The sequence below is a fragment of the Falco punctatus genome, assembly GCF_963210335.1.
Source record: "Falco punctatus genome assembly, chromosome: 2".
Taxonomy (NCBI): Eukaryota; Metazoa; Chordata; class Aves; order Falconiformes; family Falconidae; genus Falco; species Falco punctatus.
Genome location: NC_137581.1, coordinates 72,831,941 through 72,853,304, shown reverse-complemented (window position 1 = coordinate 72,853,304; position 21,364 = coordinate 72,831,941). Strand labels below are relative to the sequence as shown.

General features: G+C 43.9%; 1 protein-coding gene across 2 annotated transcripts in view; it reads left to right on the top strand.

Annotated features, from left to right (window-relative positions):
* Positions 1-661: 661 nt before the first annotated feature.
* Positions 662-21,364, top strand: part of SLC9A7 (solute carrier family 9 member A7) — an 83,174-nt gene continuing 62,471 nt past the window's right edge. Inside the window, exon 1 of one of the 2 annotated variants that reach the window (XM_080375380.1) lies at positions 662-4,185. In XM_080375380.1, coding sequence (XP_080231506.1) covers positions 3,921-4,185 — 265 coding nt within the window. In that variant the 5' untranslated portion in view covers positions 662-3,920. The remainder of the gene's footprint in view (positions 4,186-21,364) is intronic. The other variant, XM_080375379.1, reaches the window with a different exon arrangement.

Genomic DNA, 21,364 nt, shown 5'->3' with positions numbered 1-21,364 from the left:
GTCTCAATAGAGTGCAAGCTCTTCAGTGCTGTTGACGGAGAGTGGACAATGTTACTGCCAACAGCTTACAGAGAGAGCAGGGCTTGAAAATAGGGCTTTGCATTTGCCTTACGTAACTTTCAAACTCTGGGAATAAGAATAAACCTGAAGTGCGTATCAGTTCATGTGATAACAATGACTTTCCTAACAAAGGAAATTATAAAAATGCTGAATGGCTATTTGATGCTGATTCTGGCGTGGTGAACTTTTTAGTAAGAGAAGACTGTAGGCCAAAGGTAATGGGGTGGGCTGATCCATATCTATCTCAACAGTGTTTTGGTCAGACTCATGTGAATCAATCCTACAAGTCAATCATCAGCTACGTGCAAATGCACACATTTATTAGCATTTAATATCAAAATCCTTCTGCATCCCTCCAGGTATGACTGAACTCTGTTGAATGGCTAGATTTTGTCCTTTGCTCTATTTCAGTGTGATCTCATAGCTTTAGTTTTAAGTCTTTGATACCTCTGTTGTGATCCCACTTGGCTATTGCCTTCCATCTCCCGAAGCACACATCACTGTTTCTGCCTGAAGCGTGGCCTCTCAAACAGCAAGCAGATCAAAGACCTCTACCTGGGACCAGAGAGAAAATAACAAATGGAAAGAAAGTGGGTACAGAACAAAATGATAGTTTTGCTAAGCAGGCAGGCTGACTTCTGCAACATACATGGTGGCCTGGTGGCAGAGGTAACATTCAGGTCCCACCTGTAGAGAACATGAAGGAGGTTTAGAGCAGAACATCTTGGGAAGGCAAGTGGAGGCCTGCCAGAAAAAGTTTGGAACACAAACCATACCCGCAGCATTATTACAGTGATGGAGCTACACCTTGACATGAGATTACTGATGTTCCTAATGGACTGAAAACACCACAGCAATCTGCTAGCTACACCATTGTAAGGAATTGATGTGTGTGAATACAGCTCTCTTAGAAGGATGCAGCCTGGTTTATAGTGCTGTACAGACAAGCTTGACTTGATACCTTTTTTCATATTTGATGTTATATGCTCCAGATGATCCTGTTTAAATCAACCTATTCATGCACCGTGATACCAATCCACGAGTGTAAAGAGACAGCAAACTTTGGCCTCTGTGAACCAAATATACTGTACATATCAAATTCTCTGGCAACCACATCTTGGACAGACACTGAGTTGAGGAGAACTTATTACATCACTATTAAACTTTTGCACCCTAAACAGACAGAAACAATCATACTCCCATCTCCAGTTTGTGTATGGGATTTAGTAACATCCATATAGTCCAGAGTAAGGATGAGATGTGTCTGATTGTGGTGAACACGCTTTTTTAAACTCAGTAAAAGTATTTTGGGACAGTACCTACTGATGTATTGATTTCAGTGGAGGTGTTCCTAGGATAAGGTGGCACCTGTGCAGAGGCTATAGGACAAAGCAGCAGTGAAAACACTCGTAAATGTGAATGTGGTGGTTTAAAGCTTGTGCTGATGGTAGCACTGACATGTCAAACTATGGATGAATGCTTTCCTCCACAAACAACATAGTTCAGCTGGGGGGGTGGGGGTCGGGGGGAAAGGTAACACTGAGCTATTATGCTTAACTATTAAAAGAACTGCCTGGATATTTCTCATTGTTGCCTGGAGAGCAAGAGGCGTAGCGCATAGTGACCTGTGTGAATGTTGAAGGGTAAACCCCAGGTTATTGGTGGAACACTTTGCAGAAAGTAACTTAAGACCCTGACTGCAGCTCAGCTGAGAGGTAGATGAAATTACAATATACATGGAAATTGTCTTCTTCAAAAGAGCCACCATACACTTAGTGACAGGCTTTACTCAGCGCTATGCAGCACACAATAAAAAATCAGAAACAGTAGAGAGCCTGTTACTGCCATTCAGCCTTTTATTTTACAACTTTATTAGCATTACACATACTTAGCACTGCTTCGCATACCTGTAGTCTGCTCTGAGGCCTTTAGGTTGTTATATCCTAAAGATACATATTATGTTCCATGTAGATTGTATATCCTAAAGATACACAATAAAGATTTAGCAGTATAATGCTTTCATTACACCAGAAATGTTAATTTTGAATGTGAGATTTAATGTAAGGCAGTCTTGAGGCAATAGTTTTTAATGGTTCATGTAGGTTTAAGAGCTAGGTCTTCAGGGCAAATGAATGCTTTTCATCTCTAAGAGGTTTACAAATGATGGCACTATCAATGCAAACTTTCAACCCTGCATAGTCAAATATTTAAAAGTAATTGCACATAATTATACCGGATTCTGAGGGCTGTTGAGAAGTCTGCATAAATACTATACTTAATATTGAGAAGTCTGCATAAATACTATATTTAAAAGGACAACATATAAACAAAAATGTGGATTTACATAGCTGTCATGTTGAAGTGTTTCTAAAAAGGAGTGTCCTAAACAAAAGCATATGTGACAAGAGACAATTCCTGACCCACTGGCCAGAGGCGAGAAAGTTTGGAAGAGAGACTCTTGTAACTAGAGCACACCAATAAATACCATCTGAAACGGCCAGGCAGCAACGTTAAGAAAGAGGACAGCACTAAAAAAGATAGGATCTGCCGTATAACTAATTAAACATGTGGCCAAAGGTATTCTGCTTTCTTTTTATGCAAAACAATGTCTAAAATACCTGTTAGAAGTTGCATTTGAAAATAATTCTGCGAGAAATGTTACAGGAGTAGAAATGTCAGTGCTGCTCACAGCACCACTGGGAACTGGGAGGGAATTCCTCTGGTAGACAAAGAAAAAGCACACTCCTGCTGAAACTGATAAAAACAAACAAAAAAACCCTCACAAAGACGAGTTTTACAGTGTTCCATATTTCTTTAAACCCAAACATTTTCACTACTCAGAATTCCTTGGTTTTTCTTTATTTCTCTCTTTTTTGAAAGGTCTGCAATTCATTAAAGAAAAAAGCTAAAGGAGAAAGTTCTGATGTTGCTTTGTTTGCAAAAAGCAGAAGTGACTTTTCTTTCCCTCCCCCGATTCGAGATGATTTTAAAACAGTAAGCATATGCTTTGGTCTTTGGTTGTTTTTTTCAGCAAAGAAATTTCAAATGAGAAATACTAACTAGCTGTATAAATTTCCTACAATTGTCTTGCTTCCTAGAAGCAAATCTCCAGTAGGATGTATTTGGATGGAAACCCCCAAGTTAGCAATTTGTGTTCAGTAAGTTTTCCTGTATCTGAGGAAGGAAAAAAATAATAAAGAAAAAGACAAGAAGAAACCCCGCGTGGGAAAACACTAGAGTGAGTATATTCTCACTCTTTTGGGAGGACTTTTGCAAGTTCAGGGACCCCGAGCGACCAGTGCCTGCGTTTGTTCCTTACTAGGTCCAAGGGAGACCACCAGCCGCTGGCCAGGCTCGGTCCCGGACAGGGTCAGAGCGGGCTCCAGGACCGTGATTTTCAACACGGCACTGTGTAACAGCTGCGCACCGGCTCACGGTGCAACGGTCCGGCACCGGGACCGGCACCGACCCCACAGCGCTGCCGGCGCTGCTGGCGCCGCCGGGGCGTCACCCGGGGCTCCCGCAGCAAAACCGGCCCCGCGGCGGGATGGGGCGGGCCGGCTCTCACCCCCTCGTCGCTTCACCCCCGCCGGGCAGGGACGGCCGGGCCGGGCCCGGGGCAGGGAGGACATCGAGCCCTCAGGGCGGGCGAGCCCACGCTGCCCGGCCGAGGCCGCCGCCGGCGAGGCTGCGCCTTTAAGGGGCCGGGGGAGGCGACGGCGGGCGGGTTCCTGTGCACCGGGGCCGCTCCCTCCCGCCGTCCCTCCTCCCTCCCCCGCCGGCCGGCCGGGCGGTGGGCAGTGCCCGCGGGCCGTCGCCGCGGGTGTGGGACGGGGAGCCGCGGCAGCCCGCCCGCCGCCATGGCTCTGTCCCTGCGCCGCCGGCTGCCGCTGCTCGCCCTTCTGCTGGCAGCCGGCGGGCTGCGGGCGGCGGAGCGGAGCAGCGGCAGCAGCAGCGCCATGGAGGAGCTCGCCACCGAGAAGGAGGCGGAGGAGAGCCACCGGCAGGACAGCGTGAGCCTGCTCACCTTCATCCTGCTCCTCACCCTCACCATCCTCACCATCTGGCTTTTCAAGCATCGTCGCGTCCGCTTCCTCCACGAGACCGGCCTGGCCATGATCTACGGTGAGTCCCGCCGGGGCCCCGGCACCGCGCCTCGGCCAGCGCCGCCCGCCCGCGCCTCAGCCCCGCTACACCCCTCCTCCCCGGGCGGGCGGCCCTTTCTGAGGGCCGCTGAAGAGGCCGCTGTCACCGCGGCAGGTGCCCGGAGGAGCCGGGGGCGGCGGCGGGCCCGGGTGCTCGGCCGCGCCCCGCCGTGTCGCCGCGCCCCCGCCGCCTGAGGCGAGGCGAGGTGCGGTGGCGCTGCGGCCTCGCGGCCCCCTCACGGCTGGCGGGCGGCAGCGCAGGGGTAGGCCGCGCCCCGCGGGGAGGGGGAGCCCCGCCGCGCCACAGCCCGCCCGTGCCGGCGCCCCTGCAGCCCCCGCCCTCGCCGGCGCCTTTCCTCGGGCCGGGGGCGTGGAGGGGGGGTGGGTACGGCCCGCTGCCTCCCGTGCGGCGGCGGAGTGGTGTCCTGCGCGAAGGTGCGCCCTGCCCCCGTGCGCCGGGGCTGGAGCGGCCGCGCTGGCAGGGCACGGCGGCTGGGCAGCCCCCCGCCGCGGAAAGCCGCCGTGCTGGGGCGCTGCCAGCGAGCGGCGTACCGGGCCGCGCAGGTGTCGCAGCGGTGCCTTTGGGAAGCGCTATCTGGACGCCCTCGCCGTGCTGTGACACACCGTGTGAAACGGAGCGTGTTTAAACTTTCACGCTCTGGGGCTGGCTGCTGGCGTGCGGCTGTCACCGGTGCCCTGAGCCTGCTGGTTACCGGCTGGCCGCAGTGACACCCGGCGCCCTGGGCAGCGCCTACCGCTCAGCCTATCCTCACCTGGCGGAACAAGGGCTGTACCGAGCTGGGTTTGTCCTCTGCGGCCCCTCTCCCCCCGGTGGATGCGGGTGAAGGGACAGCGAACCCCGCGGCAGAAGCCGTGCTGTCCCCGCGTTGGCGGGGCGGGCGGCGCGGAGGAGCCGGGCTGTGTCGGTGCCGCTCACGGAGCCGGAGCCGGGGCCTGGCTCCGCTGCCAAGTCGCGCAGTTGCATTTCGTGCGCGCTTTGCCAGGCAGACGATAAGCACTTGCGGTGAGGAGCGGCCATCCATTTTAAAAAATGATTTGTCTGCCGGCGATTGGCTGCTGCTGCGGCGCCGGGGGCGCTTTGTCTCCTCCGTGAGTTGAATCGGTTCCTGCTGAAACACCTACCCCGTGTCGGTCAGCATCAGCACATTGAGGGTAACCACGGATAAGAAACTCGGCCCTGAAGGGGAGGGGGGGAAAAGCGAACAGTTTCCTCCCTGATGAGTACTACAGCGCTTGAGAGCAATGTGATTGCTTGCAGAACACTGGAATTTTCCTCTGCTGATGCTTCTGCTAAACCATCCCGATTTGCTCTTAGTCACCGATCTCTTTGCTGCATCGCTGTGTGTTTCACATATGCTTGTTGCTGAAAACGGACAGATTAACAGTTGGGCATATATGTTAGTTATGCACTAGTGTGGTAATGCTTAGCAGCTGAATAGTGCTCAGGAGGTGGTAGATTAACTGTATATGTGCTGGTTGGAAGAGACAGGGTAAGGTGGTATTGAAAGTGTTGTTTAGGTATTACCCTGGTGTTGTCACCTTCAGAAAGTTCATTTGTGTTGTGACCATTTCAGTGATTTAGGTGGCTTAGTTTATGGTGGAAATCTTGTGTATGTGGGAGTGCTACTGTATGCAATACAAGTACCAGAGCATCAAGGGCATTTGGGTATGCATTTTGATAAGCTGTGTGGGAAACAAGAATTTGTTCAACTGCACAACTTCTGCCGCCTCTCATTAAAACTCAAATTAGTTGACTCTAATATCCAGTTCCTGATCCATTGAATGGATGCTGTGTTCTCAATTTGACATAAAAGTGCTAAAATTGTGTATTAGGAAAAGCACTATACTATATCCCTTTCCACCCCACAGGCAGCACTGCCAAAAGAATGATTGGCTCAAGCCATTGCATGTTCTTGGTGTGCTCTTGCTTAAATAATTTTGTTTTCATAAATCATTCCTCAATACACTCACCTTCTAAATTAACCCCTTTACTATACCAAAAATGTGCTCTTCTCCCTCCTGAACAAACTGACTCTTGCTGTGTCATGTTGAACATCTGAGGAAACATGTTTAGTGAGTTCAGTTTCTTTCTAGCCTGGTTAGCCTTCATGCTAGTAAAGCTCTGCTGAGACCTGGCTTCACTTAGGCATTTTGCAGACTTTCTTTAGAGCAAAGAAAACAACATAGCAAGTGTCATGGTAACTGTCTGCTATACTTCTGATAGCCAGGCTTTATTCTTCAAATAGGGAGTTTCTCCTCTTCCTTCTTTGTCACTTAAAGGATAACAGTTAAATGGAGAGATGGCTTTCTATTTTGCTGATAACTTGGTATCTAGGAAATGCACTTTTTTCAAACTAGGTATGTGTTTGATCAGTCTGACTTAAACACAAAATCATAACGCAATATTTCAACCAAAGAGTTTGTGGTCCTGAAAACATAAGTGTCTAGCATGAAACAGTTCTGAGTATCTAGGTGCTCTCTTAAAGATGTATTTCATAACATGCTCTTGGTGTAGGCTCCAAACTCTGCATGCTAGGTAAATTTCACATGGTTTTATGGTCAAGTCTACAGCACTTCCACTATTTGCACTCAGTTTTTCTAATGGAAGAATCAAAGTGTTTCTATCACAGCAGTTTTCAATGCTACCTGAGGAGGTGGCTTTCATTTACAGGAGAAATAAGCTAGCACTTCAGTGATGATTATTTTTTATCATGGAGACAGTGACCTGGGAAAAACTGGTTTATTGCACCTAAAACCCCTCCAAAACCGTTGGTTTCAAAGTGATGAATCTTTAGATGATTGCATTGGATCAAATACATATTTGACCTGAGCTGGTTAGAACTGTGGGTCTTGATGGCTGCTTGCTGCTTTTGCTCTTTAAGAAGAGGTAGTGGAGCTGGGTTTCTCTCTGGTTTGGTTTGGTGGTTGTTGTTTTTTTTTTTTAATCTAGCCATGCTAATTTACAGTAATGTATGATGGGACCTCTTTCCTTGAGTTGTGGTAGGCATTGGGTGGCATGACAGTGGCTTGAAATGGTGAGCAGAGAAGCTGCCTCCAGGCAGAGCTTTAACCAGCATCCAGGTTTACTGTGTTTTATATAACCATCATGCTAGCTGCTTTGGTTGAAGTTAAAAAGTAATTGAAATCATTGTGGAGTCTTCCTGTGTTTATTATTTCCTGTGTTGTCACTGTCTCTTCAACAGAGTCACTGCTCGTCTGTCTGTATTATTCTGGTGTGTTAAATGTCTTTCTCTGGAAACGTCTGTTAACATGTGAAATAATGTGGAGTTTACATGAGTGTTTAATGACTTTCAGTGCTGCTTTTTTTTTTTTGTTTTTGTGGTGTGCAACTTAAAATCATGCTTCTAATGAATCAGTATGAAAGTCACAGACTTCAGCAGTACATACTACTGGCAGCTGTGTACATGAAAGTGGAAGCAACCTAACTTCTTTGAGTGTCTTAAAGTACCTTGTGCCTAAAGCCTCAGGTTCAGGTGCAATGCTGATTTGAATTGATGATTCACTGTGCCATAGCACTGTGATTACCCACCCGCCATTCCACAAAGTGCATTTGGCTTGCCAAGTGCTAAACACAATTGAATTTTGGTCTTGAAACTTAAACAAGGGTGTTGCTCTGTGAAAGCTGAATATCTGCAGAGGTTCTGCAGCTCCTCTGAGGGGAAAAGAAAAATCTAAAAACCAAACAACAAAACCGACAACCAAACTTTGGTGGCACACATATTCCAACTTGTGATAGCGATCATGATGCTGTCTTTTCTTTGTGCTGGTCTGAATCCCAAATGTTACATGTTGAGATGTTTTTTCCTGAGGAGGTTTAACTGTGTTTGGCAGGTTTCTCCACTCCCTGTTGGGGAGCATCCCCATGCGTTAGAGAGCCACAGGACATGGACCGTTCACCTTGAGAGTTTAAGGATGGCAAATGACAGTGGCTCCCTAGCACTCTGCTTTTTAGGAAGCAGCTATTTGGATGTGTGGATATGTCCCAGCAGCTCCAGTGGTATCACTCCCATTAGGCAGTTAGTCCCCATGAGTGATAATTTGGGTAACTGGCAACCCACACATCAGCACAGGTGTCCGTCCTACCAGGTACCTTCTTAACTGTAGAGTTGTTCCAGAGCTGACTGGAGGCCACACATGGTAGCACGGCAGGTAAAAGTAAGAGCAGAACTGGACTTGGGTAGAGAGAAAGAATAACAATATATGAAAAGGCATATAAAACCTCTTTTACTTTTTGTGGATCAGAAATCCAAGGTGAGAGGTAAATGTTCAGGATAAAACAATCAAATTTGTTCTGAAATACTCTGTGTCAGACTAAGTTTCTGAATCCATGGAGCAGATACAGGAAAGGCTTATTTTTAGCTTATCTGGCTGCAGTACTCTCTTACGGTTCTAGTCTCCACATGTGCTAGAGATGATATAAATAATGGCAGTTTTGATATTTAGTAAGCCACTTTCACATAAGCATTCTAATACTAGATTTAGGAGTATAACTCTGAGTATCCAGTTTTGAGAACATTATTCTTTCTCTGGCAACCTGCTTGTTCTTCCTGGATATTTTTTTAAGTAGCTTGGTTACAGGCTTTCAAAGTGAACCTTTCTCAGTTTGTTGGCATTCAGGACATTTTAATTATATTGAAAATCTTGTCTGTAAACTTGCTTTGTGGCCTGCAACTGGATGGAACTTACAATTTTATCTTGTGAGAGATTTTGGAAGACATGCTATATCTTTGTAATTAACCTACCTGTATTTCAGATTTGCTCTTTGGGGTGGGGGGTGTAGCTGGATGGTTTATAAATTGTTAATGGTTCTGAAGTGTCTTTGGAGTACAATTTGGCTGTAGTTCTCAGAGCAGTGATTTTGTGTAGGGCTTCTTTTGGTGGTTGGGTTTTTGATGTGGTGGGTTTTTGGTTTTTTTTTTTGTTTTTTTTTTTTTTTTTTTGAGGGAGGGCACTGGTTTTAGTAGCAATAAAGATAAATTAGTTCATTTTTATTTAACTTCAGCTTCATGAGATATTCTATCAAATGGGCACCAGAATACCCTTCTGATCACCAGAATGAGCCAAAGAAGAGAGAAATGTCAGTCCCGGATTTCCTCTATGTGAGGAAGCCTTTGGTGACATAACTGGCTGTTAAAGCTGGTACTGCTCTACAACACTACGTGGTTGTAGGAACCGGGCAGAGGCTGAAGGGGAAGGTGTTCCTTTGCATGTACTATAATTCTCATCTGAATTAGTAAGTTATCACAAACAGATGCCAGTTCTGTAATAACGAACAGCTTGCACACACGCTTGCCTTCTGCTCCTGCGTGCATGCTCAGTGACTGTTTGTGTTGATAGGAGAATGCTGAACTGAGGGTAGGTAACCTATCTGGTGTGCAAGCTTGTGGTCAGACAGTGAGGTGGTCCTGCAGTGTATGACAGATTAGCGTTGCTCTTTTCTGGGCCCTGTAGGAGCTTGAGATTTTCCTTTTCATTTCAGAAGGTTTGTTTTGCAACCATTTCCAATTTTTCTTTGCTACCTTACAATAGAAATATAACTTTAAACAGGTCCTTCAATGAATCTTCCTGAAACAACACAAGGACTGAGCTCCTCTGTAGACGCAGAGTGTCTGCAGCTACTCCAGTAGCTTCTGCTTTTGATGCAGGTAAGAAAACAGAAGGGGATGCTGAGGGAGTGTATAAAAGCTTTCAAGTCCTATAGGATGCCAGAGCTGCTTCCCAGGTACTGATGGTGTTCCCATCTCAGTGCTGCTCTACTTAGTCATTGGAGCTCTGTGTAGTTTTGGGAGGAGGTAGATGGGACGAATCAGGTCTGGGTTTTCAGCTGTCCCCTTTCCGTTTGGTAAGTTAGGCCTTTGTTTTATGGATGATCATGGAAGGGTAATAGGGAGCACTTCCTTGGCTGTGGTGACAACTGGCATGTAATCTTATCTCTTGAGTTTCACAATACTGCATTGGCTTATACCTTATGCAAAACAGAATGAACAATTCAGATAGTGTTCTTTCCAATACTTAATTAAAAAAAGTTATGCTGGACTGAAATGATTATAGCTGTGCCTTCTATTGCAGTATGTCTTTTATAGACCTTTATAACTTTCTGTGCGACAGAAAGATTAGAGCATCTTAACACTGAAATCACCTTCACCCAAAGCAATTACCCACACAGCAGTAAGTGCTTCTGGTTCATCTAGACAACTGGTCCTGAGCAGCATTTAGGTGCAGGAGTGCAACCTGTGAAATGTATTTCTAAACTACTGCATGTCCTGGGCTCACTAACAGACATGAAACTCTAAACTTCTGCTGCGTAGGCTCCCAGCACAACTGGAAACAAGTATAAGCATTACCTCTGATGTGGTGGGGCCCAAACTCTCCCTTGTCAGGGCACTGGCCTTGCCTCCAAACTGGGATGGTGTTCTGTAGCACACACAAATAGCTCTGGAAGCAGGGATGGGGAAGCTCGATTCCCTGTGACAGAAGTGTCACAGTTCAGCTAGTTGTGCTCCTCTTGTGTCCTCTGTCCCCACAAACCTCAATTTGTGGGTGCATAACAGCCCTTTTCCCCCATCCTTCCTTCTGGAAGTCCCTTTACTGACCTATTCTGTAGAGCAGCTCAAGATGACATCTTGAGGAGCTGGTTGGAAACTTTCCCTTGCGTCTGGTAGGGAGATATTTTCAACACCATGCCCTGCTATCTGAACCACCATTCTCTCCATTAGGTAGAGGTGGCAATATCTACTCCCCACTGATCTAGAAACGAGAAATCTGAAGCAAGGGCCACAGGTCAACCATGATTAGGGGAAAAAAAAAAAAAAGAAAAAAAGATAATCCTCAGAGCTATGGTGTGCTATAGGACAGGTGCTGCAGTCCAGAACTATGTATCTTGGCCTGTTAGGGGCCAGAAGCAAAAAACAGATTGCAGTTCCTGTCTAGCCCTTTAACAGGTGCTGGGTACCATGGATGCTCTTTCCTTGCTCATTTGCTGACTGCTGTGAGTCCAGCGTCCGGCACTGCACTGTTGAACTGTCCCTGTGTGTTCAGGAGACAGCCTCAGTATTTAATTCAAGCCTATTGTTTCTACACTGACAAGCCAGAAATACCACCTTGTAGGCTTAGTTTTTTCATTTTTTTTTTTCAACAGTCCTTATTTGTGACTTAGGATTACTGCTTTATTCCCATTTGATACTGAATATAGCCTTTCTCCCCCTGCTTTAGACTAAATGATGCCTATATTGAAAGAATGCGATACAATTTTTTCAGGATATTTCTCTTGAAGAGGTTTTCATGTTGTAAAAAATACACAGTTGTTCTCAGCAGATCAAATCTTTTCTGTGTCTACAGAGATGGGTAATTTATCTCAAATCCACTGCAGTACCTCCCATTAAAAAGCACTTCAGCCTGCAATTAACCGAATGGGAAGGGAGAAAAGAGAAATGGTATGAAACGGCCTTCGAAAGCTGTGGTGGAAGAAGCTGGTTTGCGTTGGGTTGTTTGTTTGTTTTTTTTTATCAAGGAGAAATAGTTGAATTCTCCCTCTCAATTAGAGTAGAGGAGATGGACTGTTCTTAGCCGATGGAGGTGTGTGGTTTCTGTGCTTGCTTCCTGGCTTCAGTATTTCATGTTCATTTTCAAAGGCTGGGTTTAAGCTCTGCATTTCTCTTGATACAGCTGTGTGTGTGAGCAATGATGGAAAAAGATTGTACCTGGTAGGTCTACCCTGGCAAAGCTCTTGTAGGTGCAGCACTGCTGCCAGGAGGTGTCTGTGGGCTTGCCTACACCACTACGCAGGATGGTCCAGCAATGGGGTAGCTGTCCTGCCCCTAATGCCATGCTTGCAGATCTGCTGTAGTCTGGGCTACTTCTCCATAGCTGTCATTTTCTCTGCTTGTAGGTTGTTGTGGCTTTTTTTCTAAGAAGAAAATTAATTCTATGCCAGCTGAAATCAGGATGTAGGTGTGGAGTTGGTTTGGTTTTGTTTTTTTTTTTTTCCCAAAATGCCCCTGTCCTGTTGAAATAGGTCTGTAGCAAATGGTTTTAAAGGCAGCTGGATGTCACTGAAATACCTGGTGCAAGCTTTAAGTGCACATAATGAATGTATTATTAGTTCCTCCTCTGTTACCTTGTAAGCCCCTTGGAGGGGGCACTTTGAACAGCAGAGCTGTGGGTCTGATGGACACCTGGGTTTGCTGGCTTTGTGAAAATGTTTAAGTAAATTATGCTTATTCCAAATGCCGTGCTTCTCCATAGTTGTTTTCACTTCTCACTTATGCTTAAAAAAAATAATTAGTACTGAGGAGGTTTGTGGGGTTTTTTTAAAAGTAGCTGCTCTCTGACTTGTTCTGCTTTTTTGTTATGAAGTTGGGGGACTATTCTTAACAAAAAAAACACAAGGGTGGAAACAAAGGAGATGTATAAATGTATTCTAAAATGCAATTAACATGTCTGTATAAGATGACAGTCTTCAATGTGCTGTGTGTGGATGTGCAGTGTATGCACCTGCAACTCTTATGGTCGGTAGCTAGCTGAAGAGAAAGCTGGCTTGGTGTCCCCTGTGTGTGAGATTTGTTCCTGTGTCAGCTCTGCAGCAGGGCAGGCTGTGGCCATGATTAGTGCCAACGCAATGGGAGGGTAGTCATTGCTTCTGAGGCTTGGATGCTATGCCATTAGTTCAAGAATTGGATTAAGTATGAAAACTGATGTTAACCTTTTGCCATTGCTTTGAATATGAGATACTAATAGAAAGATCTTGTAACTGGTGATAGTTTAAAAATATCAAGTATCCCACACGGATATGACTAGCTTCTGATTTGTCGTCTTTGAGTCCATTAGAATGGATACTCTGTTTCCACACTAATTCTGAGAAATTATTTTTTCCCCACTTAATGCTTGATATCAAGTCCTTCAGTAGTGAAAGGGGACCTGCATTTAAAGTGTCATATACCTCTCTGCTATTGTTTTTACTGCTGCACAATCCTTCCTATTTGCTCTTTCCTTCATGTCAGATTTCATTGTGCTGACTGATTGTGTAATAAGCTTTCTCTGGGGAATAGTTTCCTTATCCATGAGACAGCTTGACTGTTCTTCCTTAAATTGCTGCCTTAGTGAGTGAATTGTTAGTGTTTAGCTGCAGAATTTGCCCTTTCTTGCACCTGAGGAGCTTGCTTTATAGCCTTTGCTGAACATGCAAGTCACCTGCTATGGAGTTGGACACTTGCCCCATCCAAAAATCTGCTGAGGCTGGAGATCACATTTACATTCCCTGTATATCCAGTACTGTTATTTGCAGTCTTAGGATCTGGCTGTTTTTGTAGTTGAGTTACAAATTGTACTTCTATATACTGTAAAGTACTAAAAAAAACCTAAAAAAAATTACATTTGGAGAAGTAGAGGCTTCTTCTGGGCATGTTTGAAAGTGATCAGGTTGGCTTTTTCATATAAAGACAATCATGAAAGACCTAGCTAGATTCTACCTAATTGGTACTGTATTTGCTTGTCTGTGTATAAGCAGTGAAGTTGATAACCTAAAGTATTTGAGAGAGAATACAATTCATGCTTTGTGTTTATTGGGAGATACCATATTTAAACTTGTTATTCTTGGCCTGAAATAGCAACTTATTTCAGCTGGCTTTTAGCTTTGCTGTGTAATTGACTCTTTCTAAGCAGCCTTTAGAAGCTGGACTCAATAGAGGAGTTTGAACTGGCAAACAGAGAGCTCCTTGGCTAGTCGGGAGGGATGTACCACCTGCGGTGGAAGAGGGGCATTCATGGGAGATGTGACGCAGCGCATGGAGTTGGCATCACCTCCTACACTGCAGTTCTGTAGCTGCTGGAAAATACAGGAATAAGCACGGAGGAAGAAAACTAGTGTAAAGGCTTATTCCTGTTGTGCAAGTGCCACCTGATTGATTCCTCCTGGGTTATCTTTTGATATTCTAGTTGAATATTATGTAATGTTATATATTAAGAGCAGAGGAGGGTGACTGTATGTGACCTTCTACAGACATGTCTGACAAGGTTGTCTGTAGCATCCTTTCCTGGCTCACAGAATTGAAGTGGGCACTTCTGCTTGTTTAGCTTGTCTTGAAGCTTTATACTTTAGCAGTTGTGGCTGCTGCGCAGCGTAAGAGGTATGGTTTTGTCATACCTATCTGCAATACTGGTGTCTTGCAGGGAGCATATTCCCACCAGACACTGTTTACAGTGTCATTCTTGGGAAGAGATGAGTATTTTGAAGGTGTGATGATGTGAGTGAAGTAGCCTTAATGCTGGAATAGACTTTCATATGGGCAACTGAGTGTCACTACGGTGTTTCAGCCTAACCGCTATTGCTTTCCATCTCTCTGTGGCGGTATATCTAATTTGGCAACTTTTGTTTATGAAGCTTTTTATCTCTAGAAAATATTAACCTTTTTTTCAACCATGTTCACAATGTGTTTACCTGCTCAGCCCCAGACGCATTCTTCAGACTTCAGGAGCTTGAATGGAAATGTGTTTCTCTACCAGATTTAATATTTCTCTGAAGTTCTGACTTACCAAGTTCTCAGGGAGTTTGCTACTCCCAAGTCTGTCCTTTTGGGAAGAAGGAGCCTCCTTAGAACACAGACTTCTTTGGCTTCCAAAAAATCAAGTGGGTGATCATCCTCCTAATGAACTCTTACAGAGATTCATGGACATAAAATCTCCTCGGCTCTCCATGGCTGAAGAGTTAGTGAGTGATTTTCTAATGGCGACCTGCTTGTTAAGCTGCAGTGACTAAATATAATTGCAGCATACTCAGTTTTTACGTTTGCCTGTATGAAACAGAAATGTCAACATAGATATCTTGGTGACACCTAGTACTTGATTATGTCCCCCTTCCCCTCAGGGAACCGTAAAATGAGTTTGTTGCTCTTGTTGGAAAGTGCTTGAGTGCATTTATTTCAACATTTTCAGCTTTGGACCCTCATGGTTTTGGGATCTCTTCCAAAATGTAAAACATGGGACAGTTACACTTCTCATTCTTTGTACTTCAGACATAAACACTTAATCTCTTTGCATCAGGTGCTTATGATGTCAGGAGTGTTTTGTCAACAATAATCAGGGATAAGGGGAAACTTTGCATTACATTTTGTGTGTACATATGACAGAGCCCCTCTCCCCTCTCCTAGAGACTGGAAGCTAGGGGCAGGAGGTGTGAGCACAATCTACTTTGTTTTTATGAACACTTTTTTTTTTTTAGCCTGTTGAAGCTAAGGTCCCGTCCGCCCATCAGGACCTCAATCTTTTAGGTACTGCTTAAACTTATAGTTATGTCCTTAAAAGCAAAACCAGACATATAAATTAAAAAAACTGCCTCTGAAGCATTTGGGTTGCTACCCTCACTGGGCAAAGTCATAAGTTGTCTCTTCTTCTCTGTTACCAGACCACATGCTGTTTTTCTGAGTTAGATGCTACCTGTTCCACAGCTCCGAGAGAAACTAGACTTCCCCAGAAATTTGGAGGATGGAAAGGAGGTTACCAGAATTCATATAGATACCCTCTTATGTGCGGGTGAGGGGTCCCCCTTACTTCATATGTGAGGTGTTGATACAGATAAATCTTGCACTCCAGTGGTTCCTGTGGGTTTGAGTATTCTTTTCGGGTTTTGTCTTTTAGCTCTCCTGAAAGAAGTACTTTACTTTTTCTGTGAGAATCACCTAAAATTCCTTCCTTGTTTTTTCTCTGCTTCTCTCCAAGGTGCATCCAATAGCTTATCTTAACACTGACAACCTGGATTCCTCTCTATGTATCAGACCTACCGTTCTTTTTCTTTCCCCAGTCTAAACTAAAAATCTTTGCTTGCTTCTCTACCTCTTGGGAACATGTGGGAATGGGCTTAAGCTCAGAATGGTTGAAATAACTTGTCGTATTTGTCTTCTTCCTACTACTGCAATCTTCTCCATTATTTAGGCAGGTTCCCTGAGCACTGCTGAAATTACCTGTACCTTGTCTTCACCTGTGAGCAATTTAAGCTGTGCAGGTTCTTTCTAGGTAACATATATGGAAGATATGAATTCCTATCTCTTTTTACACACCCACAGTCCAGGCTTTCATTGCAACATTGATTCCTTTAACATTCTGCTTCTCAAGGCATGTGAGAAGTATTGCATTCAGATTAAACTTTTGCTGTTTGTTATAAGTAACTCTTCCCTCAGCCCTCTCCTGCTTTGTTGCTGTGTTCTCAGCTGTCCTCCTGGTTCTGTGGGTATTGGTTTAGATTTTTTTTTTAATTAATGCTATATGAATTGGTGGTTTTGTGAAGTGAAAGGTAAAGATGCCACTGTCTCTAGGAATACTTAATTATAAAAAGAATTAAAGTAACATTGTTTAAATTGCTAATAGGCCCTGTCAAAAGCAAGATTTACTTTTCAGTCCCTGGGCTTCCAAAGAAGGCTTAAAGTTTTACTCATGGGCAAAGTACAGATTGCTCAGCTATAAGAAGAAAGTTTGGACCACTGATGACTATTTACTACCAGGACTATGTTACAGCATTTTCTTGAAATGGTAACTGAGGAAATTTGAGTTAATCTGTAACACTGATATAATGAGTTTGTAAAAAATAGTCTTTTAGTGAATCTAATCTTCTGAGATTTTCAGAACCCTTAATTACAGAAAATGGCAATACTTAAGAACAAAAGTTGGCAGCTTTTGTAATGATGGCAAAGTGCCAGAACCCAAATGATGCAATATCTGCATGGTGTTTTCTGAATGCTGGGATCCTTGAACTGGTCACATTTCTGTGCACGTGTGTGCACCCACATACAACAAGCACGCCTCAGAGCTGAAGTACTGGCTTTCCAGAATAGCCTGTTCTTGTGTAATACTCTGTATCTGAGCATGGGAACAGTTTTCTGATGCTTCACTTGATTTGAAACAGTATTTCCTTGCATTCCATTTAGTATAGAAAATGCACCATTTCACATGTGGAAATGGTAATTTTTTTCTAATGACATCACAGAAACTTGTGAACTAAAGAAATTTAGGTGCCCTCTTTCTATTGTCCTGAAATATGTTCTATGGAGAACATAAAAGGTCTGTGGATCATATGTCGAAATAAATACATGGCCAATGGCAATCTGATGCATCTTAAGTAATTATTAAGTGTACTTTTAAATTTGACAATTCTCACTATAGGTGTTTACCATTACATTGTATTTGCCTTACTGGCTGAGAAACTCAAAACAGCTGCTCATTGACAAATACAGATTTGTGAGACGTTTCTTAGCAGGAAGGGGTTTTGCGTGGTTCAGAGGCACTGGGCTAGTGTGAGCAGGGGGTGTTCTGGGGCTGTTAAAAGGGGTTGGGAAGACCTTACTGATTCCTGTTAACAGCTGTTTGCCAGAGGTCCATTCCATAATGCTGGGCTTCAAAGTTAAGGAGAATTCAATTGAAATCAATATCCTATTTATAAAATATCTTGGAAAAAAGCTCACTATCATGCTGTAATGTGAACTGACCAAGTTCAGTGGGCTTGGGGTTACAGCTGGGATGTCACATTTGCAGGACACGTTCTGCTACAAGTGGCTGTATTGACCAGGAAAATCTACCTATGACTTGGGGTTTGATGTGCTTGAGTATCAAGTGATTTTGTTGTAAGCTTCAGTGAAGAAATCAGCCAGTACTGAAGAAGTTGCAGAACAAATGGCTGGGGTAACAGGTATCCCAAGGAGAAATGCTTGGCTGAATTGTGTCTGTGGAGAGAGATTTAGCCAAGGAGAAAGACAGTCAAGCTTATTGAAATGGGTTGAGAGGCTGACTGTGGATGTAATAATGACTAAAATACTATGACAGAAGTATTCTGGAGGGATATGATTTTTTTTTTTTCAGGGGTGACAACAATATCTGAAACCAGAAGCTTTCCTGCAAGGAATAAAAAGATTCTGATTACTGGTCTGAGCTTTTCATTGCTATTTGGCAGACCTTTCTACATAGTCTGTGGGTCACAGTCCAGTAACCTCAAGTCTCTGAGGTGATAAATAGGAAATCCCGAAAAAGAACACTTTCCCTCAGGAACTTAACTGGGGAGGGTGTTTCTTGCTGCAGCTGGGGTTAGTCTGTTGTTGTGGCATACATTCTCAGAAGTCGATGTCAGCTGCACCATCTCTGAACTGCTAAAACTATATTGCTGAGCCCATAAAAGTGTTTTTAGTTATGCATTTACACTGCTGCTTTTTTCTTTGTACTCCTACTTGTTCAGCACATGTGAAGGGATGGTATGATAGCAGGGAGCAGGGGAGCGTTTGGGCCAGTGCTCCTTGTCAGACTATCATCAGTTAGGATGCAGTTTCTCTCAATACCTGTGTATATGGGATGGATAAAGAAAGTTATGTATATACAGCTCCATGAAATACCATGTTAGCATCCAAGCATTGTAAAGCCATACTTTTTGCCACTTGAAGATGGAAAATTAGTACTGCATCTGAAGCACCCAACAGAAAAGGCTTGCTCAAGGCTGCTCAGGAAACTCACTGTGGAACTTGGATTGTAAGCTGTGATTCTGTCCTTAGTGATTTCCACCAGTGTCATCTCCTCTTTCTGCGGGGGGAAAGCAGAACCCTCTGCTCTGAAGCAGTTGATGCTGTGCATGCTCTTTGCTCCTGTAATGATTGTATAGGGCCCAAACTAAACATGATTTGACTTTGCATATCTCAGCTGTGCCTGTAACATGTCCGTTATTTTTGCTTTATAGCAGCCGTGCAAAGCAGGCAGTCTGCTGTGTGCCTGACCGAGCTGTGAGTGCTAGAGAGCATGTGGGTGCTGGAGTGCCCCTTCCCCATTGCTGAGTTCTAACCTGGTACAAAGGTGTGTGAGTGGCTTCTTGTGCCTTTTTTCTAGGTAACAGTTATAAGGAGACCTGATTTTTTTTATTTTTTTTTTTTTTGGGATGGGTGTCTGAGTATTGGCAAAATGGTTAACTGGGGGTGGGTGTGTCTTGGACTTTTTGTGGTTTTTTTGACGTTTGTCATGATTGTCTTAGTATTGGGTATTGTGTGCATTACTCATCTCATAGGATCCGCTTAGTCCTTTACTTCAGCTTGATTCAATGCAAGATTTTTAGTTACTGTTGTGATCAGAGGATTGTGGGACTTAGACTTCTGGAAAAGATGATCTTCTGCTTAGAGAGTAACCAAAGCTGAAACCAGTGCTCAAAGCAAATATTTTAGTAGTACCCAGTCATTATGCTGGTTTCTGAATGTAGAGATTTTATACATTTCATGATGTTACTTGCCAGATTTTTTTAATTGTTATATTTGTGGTCTAAAACTTGGCTGACTGCAGTCTGAGGAGCGTGTTCTCAATGATCTGGCAGTTCAGTCTGTCTGCATTTAGCATGACTAATAGGGCACACACCTTTTGTCTGTGTTTTGTTGTTAAAACCATCCAGAAGATGACACTTTCTCCTGCACCTATCTGGATCTCAACTTGAAATGTTATGGTGACAATGATAATGCTGTACTTGTCCTCAAAGTTGTTCTCTTCCAGAAGGAAATGATAGGCTAAATAGTCTGCTTGGTTCCTTATGATGATTAACTCTGATCTTGTATACCTGTGGGCCTAATAGCTAGGTAATGCTTTACTGTAAGAAGCAATTATCCAATTTGCTTTTCCATTTATTTTTGCTTAACCTGCTCATGTTTCATAACAAGTGTTTTTGCTTAAATTGATACAGCTTGTTAAAAGCTTTAAAAAATGCAATGGATGTGTATTTACTGGGTTGTATTATCTATTGTGTAATTTATTTTTAGAATTTGGAAGACAGTTTTTCACTCACACTGGGTTGTAGCAAAAGCACCTTGCAGCTGGTTTGCCTGCTGCTGAGGGAAAGGCTTGCTGAAGAGGTAAGTCTCTCGAGGTCCTTAGTGTGAATAGGCATTGCAGCAGTAATTTTTCTTTTCTCAAGAACTACTTTATTTGTTACAGCTTCAGAACATATCATTGTCAGGAGCTGACATGAACATACTTTCTGTACAGAAGCAGCAGAATGCCTCACAGTGCCTGCCACAGCATTTCAGCCTATCCATAACCTCATTTTATTTTTGTCATTCCTTCTTTCTGTGAGCTTTTGATCCCTAGACACAAAGGAGTGGGGAAAGGTAGTCTTTCTGTGTATTTGGGAGGGAGGGTGCTGTGAAACAACTTTGTACAAAAACACTGCAGGTTGTGAAATAACTGCATTTGAATGATGTAGTGCTTCGTAAACCCTTTTTGACTCAGTTTCCACCATTTTCCTGTTTTGTTTTGAAGAGTGTATGTTTTCTAGCTGGCCATTGTACAGATCAGCAAATCTTCAGTGCATGCTCAGAAAGCTTGGATTTTCTTTGGATGGATTTTCATTATGGCCCTGTTGCTGTTATTTACAATCTAAAAGAAAGCTTCCATTCATAAGGATTACTGCATCTGCGAAGGATGAAGAATAAGCGGGGATGATGAACTCCAGCGGTCGTGAATGGATAGATTGTCCCTGGCATTCGTTCAGTTGTCAGTATATTGTGAAGTATTTGGGCTGGAAAAAAATGTTAGCTTTGGGTAACATACTTGTTTTATTAAAAGCACAGTAAAGTACTCGAAGAGAGTGTATTCTAAGACAGCACGTGATGTACTAGTGTATCTTTCTTCTGAAGTGTGATTGATTGATTAATTTCTCACTAAAGCTTGTAACTTTAGACTTTAATTCTACTTTCCATTGCTAACTGCGCTTGTCTTGTCAGACAAGCCTTATCGAAAAGACTTTCTCAATTCTGAGTGGAATGATGCTTTGTATTGTGCCGGGAGCACTGAAGAAGGAAGACCTTGCTGTACTGGCTGAAGACCAGAGTTGATTTCAGAGTCTGAAATGTTCCCTTGTGTTTGCAAATATAAATAGTACTGTGACCAAGAGTTGTGTGCCTTCAGGTTCCACTTTGTCCCTGTCATGGTATGTGGTAGAAAATGCAGGTTTTTTCCCAGGGTGTTCTGATAAAGCTCGTTAGTGGTTCTATCCTCAGTGGTACTAGTCCCTTCTAAATACAGCGTTAATGAGGAGTAAATGGTCCCTGGGCAGTTGCTGTACTCTTTACCTAGCATGCAGCACTTAGCAATGCTCCGGTATCACAGCAACTAAA